Below are 21,798 nucleotides of genomic sequence, written 5' to 3'. Positions count from 1 at the left end.
ATGAAAGTGTATTAAAAACTAACTATGAATACACACAAAATAGAAGTTCTCTCACTTCTCTGGCCAAATAAAAAAGCCCCAAAAAGCAAAAAAATAAAAAATAAATACATAAAACAGGATAAATACATCAGTAACAACCTGGCAACGTTGGCTAACATTTCGTCTGTTCTCTGTTCAATGTTCATTGGAGACTCACGGATCTTGTCACACACGTGCAATTCGCCGGTCTCACATTTCTTGTGTAATATTTTCAATTCCAGTTTAAAATGATGCAAAATATTACTAGTTACCTAGTTCGAGCTTCGTCTCAATCAACCTTCACCCAGCTGAGATTTCAAGGTATGTGAAATGTATGATTGTTTTGTGAAAAGAGAAGTGACTAAGAACACACCCTTTACTGTGGTTTTACGTTGAATTTAATTCCTTGCTTTCTAAACATTATGTAACAACGATTTTCGTTTGATCTCTTATAAATTCAATATCGCAGTAATATCATATTGTAATTATTTTTACATTATAGGTCTTCGCTCATTGTACACTGCTGAAGCGCTAGGTTTGGATGGATATGCAACATCCAGAAGCAAGACTGCAGTGAATTTTCATGGTACCCAGATGAAAGAAAAATTTCGTACACGAATGCAAGAGTTTGTTGGTTCCAGTTCATCCAACCTTATTTTCACTGATGATTTGAAAACCATGGTTAATTTGGCAGAAAATACCCCAGAAGACATTAAATTACTCGAACAAATGATTGAAAAGTATTTAAGCTTAAACCTTTATTAATACTCAAATTAATATTAACTCTTAATTTATTCAAAGGTTTCATTCTCAGAGCACTGGTTTAAGGTTTGGAACATTTGTCTTTGGCCCAGTCATTATGAGATTCCTTTATTCAATTAATGAGACAAAGGCACTATTGTCATTATTGAGGAATCCTAAAACTGTTACATTGTTTGACCAATTTATAAGCTATCAAATAGCTATGGATCTACTATTGGAGAATAAAATGTACAAAGAAGTACTGGAAGTATTTGATATTGCCCAAAAACGCAATATCCAGGATAACCAGTATCCTAAAAACTGCTTCATTATTGTTATGGCAGCTCTTTGTAGACAGGTACGATAATTTTGATGTTGAAAAAAATTATTTTTAGAATTGTACTAATTAAGTCTACCCATTTAGAATACGCCAGAAAGCTACCAAGAAATGAAAACACTTTTAACCAAAGCTAGTAGTTTCGGCCATATTCCAATGAGAAGAGCCTTAACTTACGCGGCGTCCTTGGCGTTGAAGCAAAATGATCCTAAATTTTGTATGGAACTGCTCTCAGAATGCAAACAACAAAACTATGTCACAGTTCGCAATTTGAAAGCAGTGGCCTTGGCCAAACTGGATCGATTTGACGATTGTGTTGCAGTTTTAAGAGCAGCTTTGGAATACGACAGGCCAGCTGGAGTAGAATTCCGCAAACGAAACTTCTTTAAAGACGTTGTATGTGATAATTCATAACATTTTATTTCTTCTTTTGGTTCAGTCTTAAATGTTTTCTTGTTATGGTTCAGATTGACACAATCGATCAAGAGATAAAGGGAACTGCCAGTAAAGACGTACAGCTCGAGTATGACCGTGTTGTTAAGACATTAAAAGACAGAGACATGATTGAAGATCAGGTAATTTAAAATATTTCTGGTTGGTCCATGTAAATGTATTAATGCTATACGCATGATGCTTTCAGATATTAGATTCGATTCTAGATCATCCCATCGACAGAGTGGATCCACGAGAACGTGATAATTGGGGCAGCAACGATCGTAACTTTGTCGATCGTGGCATGGTCAAAAGGAACTTCAATAAGGACAACCAATATGAAAGAAACGCTCGCCCATTATATCCTCCACGAAGACCTGGATTGAACGAAATGGAATAATTCTTTTCTAGCTATGTAGGAAATGTGTACTAATCGTCTGAATGATGAAAATAGATAATCCGTTCTAGTTATTTTATAGTACATTTTTCGGTAATGGTTTTATTCTAAAAAAAATGTCGAGATTACTTGTCAAGTAGAATTAATGGATTGCAGTGATATTACGTATTGAAATGCATTGTGATATAATGCGTTTAAATCTTAGGGAAATTTATCTTCGCACAGATTAATATTGTAAGTAAAATAAGTTATAAGTCAAAACTTATCAGTTTATTTAATCAATTAATCAATACGCATACATCGATTAATCCGTAGCATCGTCTTTTGATACAGCGAAAGGTTCTGCGACAACTTCAGCACCACAGTCCGCAATTACAACATCCTTAGCAGGCTTATCACGACCATCTGTTTTAGTGCTCTCCATCTTCCGAACGACGTCCTGAAACAGCGCAATATTACGGTGAGTTAACAGCATTGACTACTTGAGTAATATTGAGAAAAGGTCCATTACCATGCCCTTGATGACTTTTCCAAAAACGACGTGACGACCATCCAGCCATGAGGTTTTCTTGGTTGTCAGGAAAAACTGGGAGCCATTAGTATCTTTTCCAGCATTAGCCATTGATAGCCAGCCAACACCATAATGCTTCAACTTGAAGTTCTCATCAGGGAATCGGTCACCATAGATGCTGCGACCTCCAGTTCCATCCTTGTTGGTGAAATCTCCTCCTTGAATCATAAAGTCTTTGATGATTCGGTGGAAGATGGAGCCTTTATAGCCTTCCCCAACTGGTTTTTTGGCCAATTCAACAAAGTTTTTCACAGTTTTAGGAACTGTTTTGCCAAACAGACCAATCTCAATGCGCCCAATAGCTTCACCACCAATTTCAACATCAAACCATACCTGAATTGAGGCATTACCAATAAAATTTTTTGATTATTTAAGACATAAGACATAATCAAAGTAGCAAAATGTCATTACCTTGTCTGTTACTTTTGGACCCTTTGTTGTCTTGTCATCGGCCTTTGCGATAGTAAAAATTAGACAGCAAGCAAATAGAACAGAGGCAGTAAGCCTAAGAGGATGCATTTTGTGAGGAACGTTTGCCGACAAGATGGTCAATCAAACTAAATTACAATGACACGAGCGTTGACTGAGCTAGGTTAGGCTAGCGTGTGCAAGACTTGCCAGTTTTCAAGTCGGTGATGTGGTATTTTTCTATTGGTTATCACATTTCTTTCTGTCTGTCAGATTTAGTTGCAAGTATGGTCGCTTGGGTTCGCTTTGATACTGGTTCTGACAGCACGATTTCATTTAAAAAAAAAGTAAACTAGCTAATAGATGAACAATTTATATTTGTTGTCCTAAATGATAGCATTTTACTCATAATCCGTTGGCATCGAAGTTAATCACGCAACGTTACGGTCTTAACTCCTAACAAAATCAAGATACGCTTCCCTGTTTTAGAGAATTAGCCTACATTTGTTACAAGTAATGAATGTGCATACGTATACAAAAGCGGTCAAGCAACCAGGGCCAAGGAGAAGTCATTTGATGGGCTCTGAGAGTACTGTTGCATTATTGGTTGGAAAACCGAATTCGTGTGCGAACTCAAAAGATGCTAGTTTGATAAAAGTGGTTTATGCTAGTCTGCTTTATTTTTATTGCTATCAATAAAGAATGGCGCTGGATGACAAGAATACAAATTGTCTAATTTAAAATCGTTCAGACAGTAATAAAGTTGATCGTTATCGATCTGTCGCCTGTCGGATGCAAATCATTCATCTAGCAAGAAGATACATGCGTGAATGCACGAAGAGGAAGATCGCTGATGCGGATATTGTGAAAATGGTGTAAAAGGCGTAAAAGTATAGACAAGAATGCTGCATCTGCGTTTAGATTGCGTGTGAGAGACTTTTACGACGCGCCGAAAAGTTTTCTATCTCGTTATCTCCAGAAACTTTTGAGTGGGAACTGCGCCAAGATTACCAAACAGTCCCCTTTTCATTTTCTGTCGTGTCTTTTTCTTGTTGTAACACTGTATTATGAGATTGCCGGTCTGGTTTTTCACTTGGCCACATTTTTGCTCTGCAAGAAATCTGGAAACTTATCACAAGTTCTACTTCTCGTCAGTTTCAAGGGAGAGAAATAAGGGGTGCGCATATTAGAAGAGGGCGAGAAACATGAGCCTGGGAGTTTAACTGTACCATTTCCGTGTGTGCGTGGAAAGGTCTGTCTAGTCGTATTTTATTCCCATCTTTGTTTATTCATATTAATTTCATCCACTACTACCCAACGTCTCTGGTTGCTTCCTCTCCAACACCAGATCTACAATGTCCTGATTGACTTTACCCGACAGCTTCTTTTTTGAAGCTTTTATCGCGCCAGTCCTACAGGGCGAGACCTGATAAAAAAAGGCAATATGAGCTAGTTCGAACAATCGGTTACCTACTAATCTACCATTAAGAGTAGACTAGTCAGATGACGGACTTCTCAGAAAGTCGACTACATCATTCCGAGAAACATGGGCGTTGAGAAGCAAGTGCTGGCATACCATTCATTTCACATTTATTGAGCAATTATGATTTATAATCTACTTAAAAATTTTTTTTTTTTGCCATTGTTAAATTCTATTTTTTTATTTTGTTGTGTCCATAATCTCCATATGACCAATGACCATATTCCTCTTCCGCCGTGCAATAAATGGTTAGTTTAGTTGAATGAAGTGAAGAAAACGTACCCTAGATGGCGCAGAGAACCAACAAAACGTCGCTACTGTAATGACCAATGCAGTTGAAGGGCAGCTGTGTTGGTGGCGCTTTTTCAAGTGGTGGCTAGAAACACTAGAGTCGCTATCCCCCCACAATTCAGTCGTATTCAAAATGGCTGACACGACACTGTCGGCCCAAGAGGAATTGGTAAGCCAATACATTTTTTTTGCTTCATAATCCTCTTCCCTCACCCGTACTGGTTACACTCAACTCGTTTTGTTGCGTCACGTTCAAACGTCTCCTGTCAACACGTGGTCGCTGCCAATCACCTGTAAAAAAAAAGAAATCATTTCGTTTTCATTGTTGAGTAGTTGTTAGAAAAGAATCGGGGAGGGAGCACCCCTTGATCGGTGTGTGCTACCGCGGCGCATTGGGAAAGCCGCCCGTGGTATTATAGTGTGTGTTGGGCAGAGCACAGTGCGTTTTTCCCCTAGTGTGTTTGTGTATGTTCGTGTCTTTTTGGGAGAATCTACTCCACACCCACATTTTCGCGATTTCCCACTCGTTAAGGTATCAAACGTGGTGTGTGTGTTCATTTTCAATTCTTGGAAGAAGTCTTCTTCTTTTGACCCTTGTGTGCGTACAACGCCCAAAATTCATTTTTGCCCATTTCAGTTTTTCTACGAAATTTCTTTTCGAATTTTAACCGTTGTTTTCCAAGCACATTGCATACGTCATTTTCGTGGGACCTTGAAACATCTTGAACCGATAATCATTAATAATAGGGAGTCTGTTTTGTGCATTAAAAATGGGAATTTTCGTCTGCTGTGAGTGTCAGGGACGGATTTCCGCCCTGAGCAAATTTTTGTTTCTTATTCAAAAGAGGCAGTCAAAAGAACTGACCAAAAGGGAGAAACCCAAGAATTATTCGTTTATTCTCCTTTTTGTGTTGCCAGTCTAGTGGTTACCTCATCACTTGCATCCGTGAAGCAATCGGATACTATTGTGCGTTGAAATGTCCAGTATCTGAAGTGCAGCTAGAGAGATATCACTGAATTTTTTATTGAGAAGAGGAAATGACCGGAAACAGTTTAGCAAAGGGTGTGAAATGTCTTGAAATTTTGAAGGCGCTCATTTCGTATGCATAGGCAACCAACCGACTTTTTGGCCGGAAGTTGGTAAAGAGAAAGGAAGGAAAATTAGAGCGAGGGGAAACAAATCTCTCCCTCTCTCCTGCTGTTGTCGTCGTATTTCTGGCCTCAATTTGCGGCGCATGTGCAAAACACGTGTTGCTCCTGCGGATGCTTATATTAATAAAAAAAGAAGGAGGCTAAGGGAAAAACCGGCGGATGTTTATTGATTTCTTGCGGATTGGACATTGGCAAAAGACCCAGGGAATGTATTTTTGGCGCCGATGCCAACAGCAAAAAAAAGGAAAAATGATTGGGGGATACAGAAATTGCTTAGTTGCACGCACACACAACACCATCCGTGCATTTCTTTTTCCTAGCTGGAAGAATCACCACCACTTGACGGGCGTAGCGAGTCGAGAAGATGAGGAAAAACAAGTGTGTGTTGGGTTGGAGCAACAGGAAAATGGCTGTTGTGGCTCTTTGTAGTTTAGGATATTCGTTTGATGAATATTCATGTTTCAAACCCGTCCTGGTTGTGAACAGATCCGGGCTGTCTCTCTCCTTATTTTTCCGTCTGTCTTTTTTATATTTTTTGTTTGATTCAAACAAAGACAGGGTGGGGACTCTGCCAAAATTCCTCTGTCGTCATCAGATTTTGATTTTCTAGGAAAATGGGGACCATCTGCATTTCGTCTGGCACGAAATATCAAAATTATTTTTCTTTTTTTTCTGAAATGGCTGCAGTATTCAAGTGGGAAACCCTCGAGGGGAGGTGGGGGGTGTTCCAGGTCGTTCACAGTATCGGCCGATCGGTTTCCGAGACGTCTTTCATCAACAGCACAGGAAATGTTGCCGTTGCAAACAAGCTGTATATATTGTTTGTCTCTGGTATTATTCTCACATTGTGTGTATGTGTCGGTATTGATCTCTTGTTGTTTTCTCTCTCTCTCGTTATCTTTTCGTTCCTTCGTCACGGCTGGATCTCTCATTCTCACGGACAGGTGGTGGCACTGTCGCAAGGAGGAAGGATTTTCTATTATTTGTTGACGGGGCCATACGCTTGGAACCTTATCTCGTCAACAAAAGTGCGACGCACAATCCGTTTTAGCGATAGATGACGTCGACCTCTGGGTTGTTGACGAGCTCCAGTTTATCTATCGTTTCAATCCAGGAAACAATCCGCAGAAAATCGAATATCGTAGCCAGAAGTCCGGGGTGTATAATTATAACCAGGTGAAAATCATAAATCCCACGTTATTTTCTCTCCCTTGACTATTTTCTAGAGCCATGTGGGATTTGAATGAATTTACGCTCCTCTAGGCGATGTATCATGTAGATCTCGTAGACCCAGGGAGAAATTGGTCAGGCCCTTGTGGTAGCCGAGAGAAACGGAGGCCGCCGCCTGCTTATTGGACGCTCGGGTCTCTTGTTTCAGCTTTGTTACGTCACGTGACCAGTGCGTTCAACTCTTCAGGTCTAACCGAGCATAGCGTATACCAACCAGAAGGCAGAGAGAGATATGCTGCCAAGGGGAAAAAGAGAAATAAAGAAATAAAGAAAACCCCCCCCTCCCAACTCTCTTTTGCTGGGTTTCCAACTTTAGTAGTTGTCGGTCGAGGCGTTCCAGCGGAAGCAAGGGATTGTCAGTCGTTGATTAAACGGCCCGTCTGACGCTCTCTCAAGGGTCCACTGCACTTTTGACGAGACACGGTACTCCTCCGTGTTCCGAGACTTGTACACAAAAATATTCGCGCGACTTTCAACTATCAAAAGAAAAAGTGTCGTGTGTTTGCGTGCGCGTGGGTTGTCTTCGTCGTCTTTTCAATTTGGAAATGTGCTGCTTCGTATGTTCGACATCAACACAGTTCGGTTTCTAGTTTTGTTTCCAGAAAGAGAGCGAGAGACGAGCTTTATTAGAAAGAAATAAAAACGATTCGAACAGAAGTTCCAAACTTTCGCAAATGCGGCAGGCAAGCAGTAACCGGGGAACGTTTAACATTGCGACCCTGAACGACGACCAGATTGAGGTACTCTACTTGTATTGTTTATTGTTAATATAACGTCCATTTGCCCTGAAATACCCAAAAGTTTTGAAGCTCTTCCGGATGGAGCGCTTTTCTCTTTTGTTTACAGACATCGACCCCCCTTCTGGACCCAACGAGTTCCTCTTTGTACACACACACACAAGGCAGACGTATATATATATATATATGTGCAAGGCATATAGCGCTCTTTTCAAATCAATATCATCGCCACAGACCACACCATACGATGGAAATGGTCACGTGATCTAGAAACCTCGAATAGATGCCCCGTTTTTTTGGTCGTTCTTTACTAGTTATTTCAATTACGTCGGTGAAAAACAGCAGCAGTTTTTATTCTTTCAATTTGGTAGAAGAGAAAAATAAATTCCTCGGCGGTGGTTTTGTATTCACCGGAGAAAAACAAAAAACCTCAAACCAATCAGCCAAGGATTTCAGCTGAGGGAACACACAAAAAACAGAACAACAATCACCCAAAAGTCCGTCTGCGTGTGACACACACACCAACACAAAACCCGTTTGTTATTACAGCGTTTGTTAAAGGGAGAAAAAAGATCTTGGGGGTTTTAGCGGTTGGCGTTAACGTCGCCTCTCTTGTGTGATGATAAACTCCAGTGGCGTTTTCCTCCTCGTCTTTTTTCGGTGAAGAGACCAGCTGCGGATAGAGAGTCGTCCTGTGTGGCCCCACACGAAAATGAATCGTTTCTTTTTGCCGCTGCGACGATGATGTATTGATTTTTAATTCTTCTTTTCACAGGCGGCCAAGGAATTCATTGCGGCCGTCAACCGTGCCCGTCAGCAACGGGGCTCTGGACCGCTCTCGTGGGCGACAGCCGTCAAGTTTTTGATGGCACGCAAGTTTGACGTCGGACGAGGGCTGACTCTCTACGAGCAACACGAATCGACGCGGATCCGAGAAGGACTAGTCCGCTTCGAGCCCGCCGCTGAACCGCTTCGAGCCGAGTTGGAGACGGGAAAGTTTACCGTGCTAGTAAGTAAAATCCCCCGAGTCACGAAACACACACAACTAACCTTCATTTATTTCTTCTTTTCTTTTTCATCCATGATAGTCGTAAAATTAAAAGAACCCGACACACAAAACAAAAAGAATAGCATTTCCAGGCGAATGAAAAATGCCTTTATAGTAGAAACAAAAAAGGGGCTTTAAAGTCACTGGCGGATTGCATGTTGTCTTTTTTTCTTCTTCTTCTTTCTTTCTTCTTTTTTGTTTTGTTGCTGTCGACATTGAATGCGCTTTTGATGCTCGTTTCCTCACGGCAACGTGAGGGAATGATAATGATGATGTTTCCGCTGTGCAGTTGTTGTTTTCTTCTTTTTCGTACTTTTCGACATCTTTTAATTTTTATGATTTAAAAGAAGAATAAAATACGGATATAAATACCGTCGCTACGCTCGTGAGGCAATTTTAGCTCAGCCGCTTTGAATTTGTCTGTACAAGAGTCAGAATGTAGAAAACAAAAAACAACCCTCTCTGAAAAATAAGAAAACAACAACAACAAGAAAAATATTTTTGCTAAACGTGTTGTCTACAATAACCCGACCGGTTTATAATTAGCCAACTCGAGATGGAGGTGGTGCTGCCATAGCTGTCTTTACCGCTCGCCTACACTATCCTGAGCTCTCTAATCACCAAGTCACACTCCAGGTAACCGCTCGTTTACCATAGATTCACCCCTTTTATTTTTTGAAATGCATCCTATTTTTGTTTTTGTTTTAAGGAGTTAAAAAAAAAATTGCATGGCACACCCTTTTCGAATTTTTCATTTTAATACCTTGTCATCTTCTGCTCATTCAAGAATCATCAATTTTCTCGGTTGTTTGTTTTATTTCAGGGTGTCGTTTATCAACTGGACGTGGCACTGGAGAGTGTCGACACGCAACGCTCCGGCCTCGTGTTCATCTACGACATGAGCGATTCGAAATATGCCAACTTCGACTACGACCTCAGTCAAAAGATATTGACATTACTTAAGGTGATTATATCATTCACTTCCCCCCTTTTTATTCTTTTTTTGTGTGTGTCTCGGATCTGGGAGTAATTGGAGAATTCAATCTCCTCGTCGTGGTATTCATGACAACACTAATTATGTTACATTTCCGTCCCCTATTCTGAATTGTGTATGCAATCCCGGTCTGGTAACGGGAGAGCCAGCCAGCCAGCGTCGCCATGACAACCAACATATGATTAGACCACAGTCGTCTTGTCTTTTTATATCTCTGCGTATCTTAGTGCACGTTAACGTCATACCTGAATACCTTGACCTTTTTGCTGCATGGAAAGTTACGTTGGAGATTGCGCGTGCTCACCTAACTCGCCCATCACCGCACAGTCCCGGTAGTCGAAAGACTCGGCCGCGACGGTGTGTGTGTTTGGTCTTGTCAGTTGGACGTCGTTGTCGTCGTGATCGGACGCCGAACTTTTCCTTTTGTTTTGTTTTTTCTTCGTTTCTCTTCTTCTTTTTCTTCTCTCGTCTACGTGTGTGTGTGTATTGTCGTTCGCGGGCAGGAAGCCTCTTGTCTACGCTGTGAAGCAGTTCCAATAATAGGATTGAAATTACCGGGAGTGGAGTTAGCGACCGAAAAAACTGATCCGAGTCATTGCCTTTCAGGAAAAACAAAAAGAATTTTCAGTTTCTTCTTTCTTTTTTCCCTTGTCTTTATTTTTATATGTGTGTACCGGCGGGAGGAGGGGGGGGATGCGTGTGACGGAAACCATTCGGTATGTTTCCGATTGTTTGCCAGTTGAACTGTGACTTTGAATCGTCTCGGTCCGCTCTTGGTTGCCTTCCGTCTTTTGTTTCCTCGTCGCTCCCTGTTGCCGGTGCTGCCAAGCGCAAAATGCAGAAACCAAAAACAAGACAACAGGAGATTGAGGACTTTGAAATAGTCTACGGATTTTGACATTTGTGTGTTTTTTGTTTTTGTTTTCCCGTTTCCTACAGGGAGCTTATCCAGCCCGACTGCGAAAAGTGTTGATAGTGACAGCGCCACTCTGGTTCAAAGCTCCATTCAAAATTTTGCGGCTGTTTGTCCGCGAAAAACTGCGAGATCGTGTCTACACCGTCAGCTTACCTCAGGTATTTATTTGGGATATTTTTCAGAAAAAGAAATTTGTTTTCATTCACTACTGACACTAACGTCACCCTATGCGAGTGTATTTGTGTTATTTTTTTCAAACTGAAGAGAGATATGCCGAGGCCAATAGCCCGTGGGTGTTGAAGAGAACGTGCGCGCGCGCGGACGAACGCTCGCGCATCCGCTAATTTATGGCGTGAATTTTTTTTCTTTCTTTTTCTCCTTAAAAACGAAATGTGTTGTGTTTTTTTTTTATTTCCTCCATACGCACATTTTCTTCGCACCGCATTTGGTTCCGGTTGAAGCGGCCAGTTAACTCGAAAAAAGAACTCACGCTAGTGTGACTCTGTGTGTTGGTCTCTCGCACGAATACACCGCAAACGAGCATTTGCTGGTCGTACAGGGAAGAGGAAAAAAATGCTTCGTTCCGGCTGTTGTTCCGAGTGAAAAAGTGAAGGGATGGAAATTGTATTTTTGTTTTTTGTTAAATGCGGAAGGGAGCGACTGCCGTGAGTATTGATTTCGCCCGAGTTCACTGTGACAGACGGAAAGCGAGGAGCCGATTAGAATAAAGTGTATAGTGTTTGCTGCTGTTTTTCTTTCTTTTTTCATTTCTTGTTCTCCATCTCCTCTAGTTGACGCTGCATTTACCCGCCGACTCGCTGCCGAGCGAACTGGGCGGCAACCTTAAAGTGGATCACGGCGCTTGGCTTCGCTATTGCTTCAAATCGATGACGAATCGCGTCGGGGATTTGTGCGACATATCAACTGGACCCAACCCACTGTTTCCGCCCTCTGAGACGGCCACCACTTCTGAAGCGGATGATCGGCCCGAAGGCAGGGAGGACGACCAAGAGGAGGAGGAGGAACCCATTAGCGAAGTCTCGTCTGATGAAGACGACGACGACGTCGAGGAGATCGAAGAACCCGTCCCGCTGCAAGTCGAGTCTGTTGCGCACAGGCTGGTAAATAAGTTTGAAAACGTCTTCAACATTCCTGGCTTTTCTTTCTCTATTATAGTCATTGTTTGGCGGTGCGGAAAAGAAGAATCAATACCAGAAGAGAGAGAGAGAAAGAAAGAGAAGGGTAATAGGGAAGGGGGACTTCACTCTCTCTTTCTCTCTCAGACGGATCGATTCTTTCTATTAATACGAGCATTTTGCCGAGTTGATAAAAGTTTCCCTTTCAGCAATGGCTGCAGCTTTATTCGCAGACTAGTAGTGGCAGTAGCGAAAAGGGCTGGTGCTGCCTGTGCAATGGAGATGCGTTAATATTGAATGTGTTTTGTGCCGCATAAATTATACAGCAGGAGCCGATACCGCTGGCGCCAGCCTCTCAGGAGTTCGTCAACAACTTTGCTTCCGTTTCGTGCAAAACTGCTTCGGTGGTGGAAGGGCTTCCACCGCCCAAGCCAACAGTGGCCAACGTTTCGGATAATATGGTCATAGAGAGGTCCGCCTCTCCACCGCCGCCGCCGTCGTCGGCCAGCAGCGGATTCTCGGACGACGACAGTCTGCACTTTGACGACGGCAGGGGTATGACCCTTGAAGAGTTTGCAGGTCACGTCAAAGCCAAAAGCAAACAGGGTCTTTACCTCGAGTATGCCGACATCAAAGCCAAAGGCACGGACGGCACTTTTAACAATTCCAGGTGAGTTGTTTACGAGTTTTACCGCTGCTGCATAACGTGGGAGTGGTCGTTTGAACTTTTTTGTTTTTCCAGATTAAAAGGCAACGCTGCCAAGAATCGTTACACGGACGTTTTGTGCTACGATCACAGCCGGGTCGTCTTGTCGATGGAGGATTCCGACGACCCTTGCTCGGATTACATCAACGCCAACTACGTCGACGGCTACAAACAAAAGAACGCTTTCATCTCGACACAGGGCCCGCTACCAAAGACGTACGGCGACTTTTGGCGGATGATTTGGGAGCAGCAGTGCGCCGTGGTCGTCATGACGACGCGTTGCCTGGAGAGAGGAAGACCCAAGTGCGGTCAGTATTGGCCTCTGGGAGAAGAAGAATCAGCCGAATACGGCCATTTCGAAATCATCAACCTGACAACGGAGCAACAGAGTGATTACACCATTTCCATGCTCCATCTGACGAACCTCAAGGTAGCCGTCCACTGTCCACCCATCCCGTGTTCTGTTTATGGACATGTTTAAACTCATTCATATTCATTACGACTCTTTTCTTCTTTTTCGTTTGTTTTCTCCTTGCGTTTCGGCAGACGCGCGAGACTCGATCCGTGGCGCACATGCAGTTCACTTCGTGGCCAGACTACGGAGTGCCTCTATCTGCCACGGCCATGCTCGAGTTCCTGCAGCGAATGCGTGACATGCAGAGCGGGTTGGTCGCGGCCATGGGCGACACGTGGATCGGTCATCCCCTTGGCCCTCCTATTGTCGTGCACTGCTCAGCCGGCATTGGCCGCACAGGTACTTACATATATCCATATAATTAGATGATTAGTCCTCTAACCTCGGATCTAATCAACTTTTGTCGGCAAATTATTTCGGTAGGTTCGCTGTGCACGATCGATATTTGTCTGAGGAGACTAGAGGACGTCGGTACGATCGATGTTTTAGGTGAGTGAGAGGACAAAGGAACTCTGAAGCTCTTGATAGACGATTTAATGGATCGATTTTTGATAGGCACGGTTGAGAAAATCCGGTCGCAGCGTGCCCACTCGATTCAGATGCCTGATCAATACCTCTTCTGTCACACTGCCATCTTAGAGTGCGCCGTGGCGGCCGGCCTCCTCCAAGGCGACGAACTGGCCTGCCTAGATGACGAGGATGACAGCAGCGACGGCGGTTAGGCTCTCTTCTGGGTCTATCTACGGAGATATTAAGAGAAAAAAAAAGAAAAAAAACAACACACCCGACAGGGGGCTGCTGACCCCTTGAGGTGGAATGAGATAAAACAAGAGGACATTGATTTTTCCTTTCCCCCTTCGTTCGGCTCGAAGGATCACATCGAGGCCGATTCGTTTGTACATTTTTTCTACTTCTGATAAATTCCAAGTAAAAGAAAACATACAAAACAAAAAAAAAGACTAAAACTAAACTAAACAGAATGAATTGTGTATAGGCACAAGTTGAGAAATTGACACTAACTCTTTTTTTTTTGTCATTAACCAACCATTTATTTATTTCTTCTGTCTGGCTATTTCTATTTGGAAGGATGAAAGTTAACTCCTAACCATTCTTTCCCATTTATTATGATTTTCCCCCCATCTTATTCTCTTTACATTCATTCATTGTGTGTGCATTTCGTGGCTCATCTTTTTTAAGTGTACATTACGCCAAAGACTTGTATTTTCCTTTTCTTGATTATCCTTCTATTCTTGTGTGCGTGCTTAACTTTGTAAATCTTCTACGCCGTTTACTCTTTGACTGAAAAACTGTGCGCCCAAGATTAATTCTTACTTTTGACCTTTTTTCCTATATCAATAACCGAACGAATCACTGAAAAAGGACTTTGGATGACACACAATTCGTCTGTATCGAAGAGTTTTGACATTTAAAACTGATGGGAGTTTACTATAGATGATTGAAAAGGGTAAATATGTTTGGACTAGATTGATTGGATTTCAAAAGACAAGTTGAGACGACGTACGCAAAAGATGGAACTTTGCGTTGGAAAGTAGCGATCGATGCGATTTTGTTTTCATCTTAACTGCATGAATTGTGATGGTCTTAATGGATGCCGGTCGTTCGATGTCTCTTTGACGAGTACCACCCATCTCTTGAACGTAGTTAGCCGTGCTTTTTAACAAACTTGGAATCGATCGCAAAGTTGTCCCTCTTTCCTCTCTTCTTCATATCCTGTTTATTCAAATGATTTTTAGTTCATTTACGTTTTGTGCATTGCATAACTCGTCATCTTCATCTATGGATGTATAAACGATTGCACAGTAATAATGTCCATTCGACTTGGAAAAACGGAGACAAAGTAAACGCTACTTGTGTATCAAAATTGAGCTGAAAACATCCCTTTCATTCATGATAAATTTTTAAAGGTTGAAGAATTCGCTTGTTGTTGTATACGGCCTTGAATTATTTAAACAGGGCATATTACAAAACGAAACAAAAAAGATTTCTTTCGAGGATTAGAGGTCCCATAAAAAGTCCTTGTTAGCAACGAGTTTATAGCATTTTTTCCATACAGGTTTTTCGAGCAGTTTTACATAATTTCGTGACCTTGACTTCGTCGCATTCGTTTCCTAAATCGAAAACAAATGGAATGCGCAATATAAGGTGTTCAAAAGAGGAAAAGAGCTCCACTCCTACATGCATGATGTCACAATGATCTAATGTCGACTATTACTACAGGTGGGATTGAAAATTTCTTACTTTCTGTAATATTATCGTTACCTTGCCTTGAAGTGTTACTTTATAATTGAGACGAAAGTAAAAAAAGAAAAAATCGTTCAAAAAAGCTTGTTATAGAGAAGCAATTTACGATCGTAATGGGTTTTTGTGGATTTTGGGTTCGGAGAAATGACTTTCTTCAATAGGCTGTCTTGTGATCGAAGTTGGGAGTTTTGGCTGTCACTTGCATTAAATGTTCGAATATTGAACAGTGTAAGCTAGGAAATGATATCAAAGTAGGTTTTTGTAATGCGAATTGTATTGATTTTTTCATTATTTTCATCGCCATGAGAGTTAAAACGCAATACGAAACCGATTTTTCGTGAGGTTTTTATCAGAAATTGGGAGATGTACACGATAAACAAGCAGGATAAATAAATAAGATTTGTGCAAATTTGAAAGATGAGGTTTTGCCATTTGCTTGGTTCCCATTCGGTCCATCCATCAAATTGTCAAATTGCCTTAGTAAAATAGATTCCTGATGGATTTGACCGTTGACAATTTTTTTTATAATGTATATTCAGAGCTATGGAATACTGGTAGCGCCACTGCCATATAACTCTTCCTCTCGGAAATTTTCTTTAGGGCTGACGAACTTTACGAATCGATAGTGAAAATCGGAGCTAAGATATCGATTTCGCTCCTTGCCACATCCTCCACTTTTCCACTCCATTTCCATTCCCATTACCATACCCTACTTCCCCACACACCCGCCGTGGCGCTTATAGCTAAGGAGCAGGGCAGGCAAGCAGGCTTCACTTCCAGAGAAAAAAAGCAATGGAAAAGCTCGCCATATGAGTGGCGGTACCAGTATTCTATAGCTCTGGTTTATTGCTGAGGACATCTTGTGGCTAGATTTGTCTTCAGTTGTTGGGCGTAGGCTAGCCCAGTAGCCCTTTAGACTCTACCTTCTTCTTGGCTCGGCGGCGTTACTTTCAATAAGGCTGCATTGGCTGCTATGAGTCTTACGCCAGCCTCTTCGGGTACTGTCAGGCGACATAATTCAAAACTCAACTTATTTCCCCTAGCCTTATTCGCCATAAAAATGGTAACTTCTTCTTGTATTCATTTAAGGCTATTAAATGTAAATTTTTTGTGTGGTGCATTTACAGATTTACATGTGCATTTACAGCCTACAATTTATACTTGGCAATTTCATCTTATCATGTGGTCTCTAGCTGCACGTACCGGCTGTACGCTTCAGAACAGTAAATGTGATCATGTTGGTTCATTTAGTAAGTTGATGACATTGTTTCTGATAATAATCATGTTTCTATTTTTCTATTAACAGCATGGTGAAGTTTGGGCTTTTTCATTGCAGTCCGAAGTGCTCATGGATTTGTTGAAGCCAGCTGGCGAAAGGTTTTGCTCTTACATTAGCTACCTGTACCAGTTGTAGCTTTCGTCACACACTGAAACACTTCTGAAGAATTTAAAGTAATTACTTTGATCAACTTTTTTGCAGTAAGGCTACACATTAAAGTTGTTGATGACTAGCTCTTTGGCTCTTTGCTTTATATCTGTTGACTTTTCAGTTAAGACTGTTTTAAAAGCTTGCTAACTGTTTATTCCTTGGTAGTGTTTGTAAAAGTAATTCTTAGAGATAGCTTAGTTTAATTATGCTTCTTTTATTTTCTTATGTTGCACATGACTTTGTTTTCTGACAGTAATAAAGTTTTTTTTCCCAAGTAGGATTAACAGCCCCTTGAAGTCTGAGCCTCTTTGTTGCAGTCCAACATGTACATGAATTTTGTGCAGCCAGTTGGAGAATGGTGTGGTGAGCTGTTGCATGCAGACTGGGGTGCTGGTGTCGTTCGTTCATTTAACTATGGACCGTTCAGTCGTTCGTTTATCGTAAAATATCTGTCACTTGTCGCGTAAAATTGTGTCCACTAGGTGGCGAAGTTAGTAGGTTAGCATTTCGTTGTTGATGTCGAAGACAATTAGACAAGTGACATCTCAATTAGGGCTTCTAACTAAGTGTTTTTGTGCAAAATGCTTGTTAAGAGTTGTAAACTTTTGTTGATGAAACATAACAGAAATTGTTTTTCTTTTTAAAAACTTGAAATGACATCTTTGATCATCTTATTGATTTCGTTTTCTCTAGTTTAGTCTACATCTCAAGTAAATCATTATTGTATCTTTTTTCAAATTTGTATTGGCTCATTTATGTTCTTTTGCTTTGTAGGTTTCCATGGTCAGTTTTATGTTTGAGCTGTTTGGGGTACAGTGGTTTTGCTGTCATTTTCCAGTTGAGACATGCGCTGAAATGGAGCTTGTGCGGACTTGCAGTTGAACATCATACTTAAATGTGTCATTTGCCTATGTCGGTGTCCATGCAGTCTATGCAGTGTTGAACTGCTGTGCCAAATAATCAATGTTGCCTGATGGCTGTCGGGCTTATTTTATCGGCAGCATTTTGTCGATATGTCGTCTCTTGCTACCTTTACCGCCGTTGAGGTAATGCTTGATGTACAGTTTCCGTGCAGGATACTGTACAGTCTCATTTAATTATTGATTTTAAGTTAATATCACCGTTTTCATTTCAGTTGATTTGTTTGCCGCCGTTCCTTAGACTTGAAACACCGGTGAAACTAAGAAGACGTTGCTGAAATTCAAGATTGATCAATAAATTATGTAGATAAATTACAAGTGCATATCTGGGCTCCCTTCTTCAGTGGCCCCGTTTCCCTAAATAACCACTAACCAACGCCCGCCGGTGGTCACTCACTCGCTGCGACAACCAGGAGGAAGGGAGATGTTTGGTCGAACGGGGACTTGCAAGGCGCATGATTCGATGAAATCTGTTGGAGGGTCATGAGTCTAAGCCGGAAGCCTACTATGACACACTGCTCTCATAATAACTGCTCCTCAGCTCTCTTCGCTCTTTTTCCGGTTTCTCTTAACCATGGCCGGGTAATCTCCCTGGTCGAGTCAGTCGGGCAGTGTCTCCCCTTGCTTGACTGGCAGCAATTTGAACCCGGTCGGTCTGTTTAATAAATAAACTATTTTTTAATATGTCTATATCGTACTTGTTACGTAAAATAAATTATGAAAAAAGTATAGTTTGTATGTGTTTATTTTTTGTATATATGTAATAAATAATTCAATAAATGGACCGTCCGGTCCAAACTGCTGCCAGTTAAGCAGGGGAAGACACTGCCCGACTGACTCGACCAGGGAGATTACCCGGCCATGGTTAAGAGAAACCGGAAAAAGAGCGAAGAGAGCTGAGGAGCAGTTATTATGAGAGCAGTGTGTCATAGTAGGCTTCCGGCTTAGACTCATGACCCTCCAACAGATTTCATCGAATCATGCGCCTTGCAAGTCCCCGTTCGACCAAACATCTCCCTTCCTCCTGGTTGTCGCAGCGAGTGAGTGACCACCGGCGGGCGTTGGTTAGTGGTTATTTAGGGAAACGGGGCCACTGAAGAAGGGAGCCCAGATATGCACTTGTAATTTATCTACATAATTTATTGATCAATCTTGAATTTCAGCAACGTCTTCTTAGTTTCACCGGTGTTTCAAGTCTAAGGAACGGCGGCAAACAAATCAACTGAAATGAAAACGGTGATATTAACTTAAAATCAATAATTAAATGAGACTGTACAGTATCCTGCACGGAAACTGTACATCAAGCATTACCTCAACGGCGGTAAAGGTAGCAAGAGACGACATATCGACAAAATGCTGCCGATAAAATAAGCCCGACAGCCATCAGGCAACATTGATTATTTGGCACAGCAGTTCAACACTGCATAGACTGCATGGACACCGACATAGGCAAATGACACATTTAAGTATGATGTTCAACTGCAAGTCCGCACAAGCATAATTACGCCGCACATACATAATTTATTGACGATTCTTGAATTTCAGCAACCTCAGTTTCACCAATGGATCAAACGATTGAACTGAAAAAAGAATAGAAATTTTAATTAAAAAAGTCCATAACTAAACAAAACATCAATCATTACCTCAACGCCGGTACAGGTAGCAAGTTACATATCGACAAAATGCAGCCAATAAACACATTTAAGTGTGATGTTGAACTGAAAATCTGCTTCAGAGCATCTCTCAACTGGAAAGGGACTGCAAAACCACTGTACACCAAACAGCAACACCATAAACAGCTCAGACATCAAACTGACCATGAACTCCTACAAAACAAAAGAAAATTAATGAATCAATTACATTTTGAAATGTGAAAAAAGGGTACCAATAATAAAATTTACTTAATTTAAAATGAAAAATTAATTTAAATTGAAAAAGAAACCAGGAAAGAATTCTGTACATCTACTTCCAATATGTTATAACAACTTGGTAATATTGAGTGGGAATTTTTCTTATAGTTTTTATTGGAAGAAAATTGAAAAAAAAAAACAAAAAAAACTTGGTGGAAGCTGACCAACAATGTGGCTATCTTTCAACAAAAACAATTATTTGGAAGGAAGAATATTACCCCTAATTTTCTACAATTTTGTCTAATTTCAAATTTGTCAATTGATTAAAAAATTTAGAAATCAAACAAATAACCACAAGACTTCCCATGTTCAACCAATAATATCAATAAAATTACCAATTTCAGAAGTTTTCCTGCAGTGGCACATGGGATAACACCAGGTAGATAAACTGCATGCAGCAGCTAAACTTGACTTGATCAAATCTTTCACCAGCTGGCTGCAACAAAACCATGTTGATGATGCAACAGCCATGAAGCTCGGATTTTGTCGTGTTCTCAATTTCTGCAACAGTTGAGCAAAGGGATCTCCTTCTCCAAACCTGGACATCAACTAATAAAACCTATTGAATTATTGCAGGGAAATTGATCAACAGCATTATTTTACTACCTCTGAAGTCTGAAGTGCTTCTGCACGAGATGAGACGTATTGGTACAGCTAACAATGGCCGACATTGGACAGCAGTTTTGACCCACGTCGTCACATTATTTGGCCAAGTAAAATTATATGCCAGATTGCCTGTAAATTCAGAAAGAAACGTCTAAGATAAATAAAATTTAAGAAATCCAAACTAGCATTACCATTTCATGGCTGAAAATGTAGAAAGACACCGCAATACCGCAATGAATTTGGACAGCGTCTCGGGCGTCTCGGAAACAAATGGCAAATATTTCGTCCTCACGAAGACACTCGGGCCACCTGGTGGCTGGGGGACAATCCATTTTAGCCACCTACCGACAGCCAAAAGATTCCCTTACGATTACCACGTTTGACTGTACGGAACGGATGGATCGGATGGATTTTGGACTTTCCTAACTCTGTTTCCGAAGCTTAACATCACGACTCACGAAAAATGAATATTTAGATACACATCACAGACAAATGAATCTGATATGGGGGTCCAGACAAAAAATAAAACTTACAATTTTCTGAAGAAAAGAATAATTTTCCTGCCTGTGGCTGTAAGGCAGCAACAGTTATCTGTATTTGATTTAGAGTTCAAACTATCTTTGGCATCAAACTGTCATGTCAAATTTAAAGGATATATTTCAATAAATATTAAAACATTGATGCAATAAACTAAAGTTAATTGCTAATACCTACTGCTTGAGTAAAACATCCAGAAAAATACATCACATGTTGGTACATGTGCCCTACATCTTTTCATGTGACTTCCCCTAAGTTGCTGCAATAAACCTGAAGATTGCCCATGGCCTTGATTATGTTGCCATAGCTTTCTCTATGACTGAAAATAAAGTTTACACCATCAAATAAAAGTTAAAAATCTTTGAAGGAAGAACAATACTTGTTTGTCAATGCATTATTTGTAGAAAACATGTTCAGAAAAAACAACAAGTGTCCACACTGGGGGTAGTGACCTACCATCATCAACAGAAACTCCAGATAATTACGATGAATATTAACTAAGAATGTAAAGAGGTCACAAAATTGTGTGACTAAGCTATTATCGGTTTTTACCTGTTTTAACAGCATGAAGCATTCAACTGAACGACAATTTTATGAAAAAATTGATGGTAGCTAAAATTGATGTTGTCTAGGCTAGTTGCCTTTGGCGTTCCTTCCTACAAGTTAAAATAAGATATATGAAAGTTGATCCAACACACATACGGAATAAATCACATCGCAAACAAGTTGCACAGAAATAAACTTGAATAAACTTTGAATTCATCGTTAATTTTCATGGAAAAATATGAAAACTTTCGACAAGCACTCGACAATCAGCCATCACAAGATCACATGAAAAACCACACCTACGTCTACGCCATCTATTGGACACCTCTGACAATCCAAGTCCGAAACGCAATTTAGTTTTGTGACACACAACACAATTTTTTTAAATTTAGACATCATACCTGAATCTCTAATCTTAATCTAATCCTACCACTGAGCCTCTCTTTATGACTATGCTGAACTTAAGTCAGGCCGCTAGGCGCTGTAGTGAAGTCTAACGTTGCGCTATCCTATTGGGGTTGCTGACAGTAGAACTCCACCGACAATAGAACCCCAATATCTAACTAATTAAAAAAAAAT

At 40.9% G+C, this 21,798-nt stretch overlaps 3 protein-coding genes and 2 long non-coding RNA genes across 11 annotated transcripts; 3 read left to right on the top strand and 2 right to left on the bottom strand.

Annotated features, from left to right (window-relative positions):
- Window positions 1-168: 168 nt before the first annotated feature.
- Window positions 169-1,999, top strand: LOC124343269 (pentatricopeptide repeat-containing protein 2, mitochondrial-like). Its single transcript, XM_046796538.1, has 6 exons — window positions 169-339; window positions 521-758; window positions 820-1,117; window positions 1,184-1,492; window positions 1,564-1,671; window positions 1,737-1,999. The coding sequence occupies exons 1-6, from the start codon at window positions 267-269 to the stop codon at window positions 1,926-1,928; spliced, it is 1,218 nt and encodes a 405-aa protein (XP_046652494.1). The 5' UTR covers window positions 169-266; the 3' UTR covers window positions 1,929-1,999.
- Window positions 2,000-2,176: 177 nt separating this feature from the next.
- On the bottom strand, window positions 2,177-3,130 carry LOC124343337 (peptidyl-prolyl cis-trans isomerase B-like). Its single transcript, XM_046796653.1, has 3 exons — window positions 2,908-3,130; window positions 2,437-2,829; window positions 2,177-2,364 (listed from the first exon to the last, which is right to left on the bottom strand). The coding sequence occupies exons 1-3, from the start codon at window positions 3,013-3,015 to the stop codon at window positions 2,230-2,232; spliced, it is 636 nt and encodes a 211-aa protein (XP_046652609.1). The 5' UTR covers window positions 3,016-3,130; the 3' UTR covers window positions 2,177-2,229.
- Window positions 3,131-4,737: 1,607 nt separating this feature from the next.
- On the top strand, window positions 4,738-14,334 carry LOC124343173 (tyrosine-protein phosphatase non-receptor type 9-like). 4 transcript variants are annotated; one of them, XM_046796376.1, is made up of 11 exons: window positions 4,738-4,844; window positions 8,570-8,803; window positions 9,389-9,478; window positions 9,666-9,806; window positions 10,776-10,910; window positions 11,544-11,873; window positions 12,215-12,558; window positions 12,631-13,024; window positions 13,141-13,348; window positions 13,433-13,498; window positions 13,565-14,334. In XM_046796376.1, the coding sequence occupies exons 1-11, from the start codon at window positions 4,809-4,811 to the stop codon at window positions 13,729-13,731; spliced, it is 2,145 nt and encodes a 714-aa protein (XP_046652332.1). In that variant the 5' UTR covers window positions 4,738-4,808; the 3' UTR covers window positions 13,732-14,334. The 4 variants fall into 4 exon arrangements, with proteins under 4 accessions (XP_046652332.1, XP_046652336.1, XP_046652335.1 ...); XM_046796380.1 differs by lacking the exon at window positions 4,738-4,844 and adding an exon at window positions 4,948-4,968; XM_046796379.1 differs by lacking the exon at window positions 4,738-4,844 and adding an exon at window positions 5,001-5,207.
- A 1,843-nt stretch (window positions 14,335-16,177) lies between these two features.
- Window positions 16,178-18,308, top strand: LOC124343391. 4 transcript variants are annotated; one of them, XR_006919209.1, is made up of 6 exons: window positions 16,178-16,334; window positions 16,399-16,512; window positions 16,578-16,723; window positions 16,976-17,140; window positions 17,475-17,746; window positions 17,836-18,308. It is a non-coding gene; the product is annotated as an uncharacterized LOC124343391 (long non-coding RNA). The 4 variants fall into 4 exon arrangements; XR_006919210.1 differs by having other exon boundaries at window positions 16,179-16,334; window positions 16,399-16,494; XR_006919208.1 differs by having other exon boundaries at window positions 16,180-16,334; window positions 16,399-16,508; window positions 16,979-17,140.
- Window positions 18,309-18,394: 86 nt separating this feature from the next.
- Window positions 18,395-21,500, bottom strand: LOC124343390. Its single transcript, XR_006919206.1, has 10 exons — window positions 21,226-21,500; window positions 21,053-21,125; window positions 20,847-20,992; window positions 20,670-20,767; window positions 20,328-20,477; window positions 20,134-20,265; window positions 19,866-20,079; window positions 19,264-19,446; window positions 18,932-19,200; window positions 18,395-18,842 (listed from the first exon to the last, which is right to left on the bottom strand). It is a non-coding gene; the product is annotated as an uncharacterized LOC124343390 (long non-coding RNA).
- Window positions 21,501-21,798: the final 298 nt, after the last annotated feature.

The sequence above is a fragment of the Daphnia pulicaria genome, chromosome 6 (assembly GCF_021234035.1).
Source record: "Daphnia pulicaria isolate SC F1-1A chromosome 6, SC_F0-13Bv2, whole genome shotgun sequence".
In the NCBI taxonomy this organism is placed as follows: domain Eukaryota; kingdom Metazoa; phylum Arthropoda; class Branchiopoda; order Diplostraca; family Daphniidae; genus Daphnia; species Daphnia pulicaria.
Note: the sequence above shows the minus strand (reverse complement) of the source record. Positions and strands in the feature narration are given on the sequence as shown.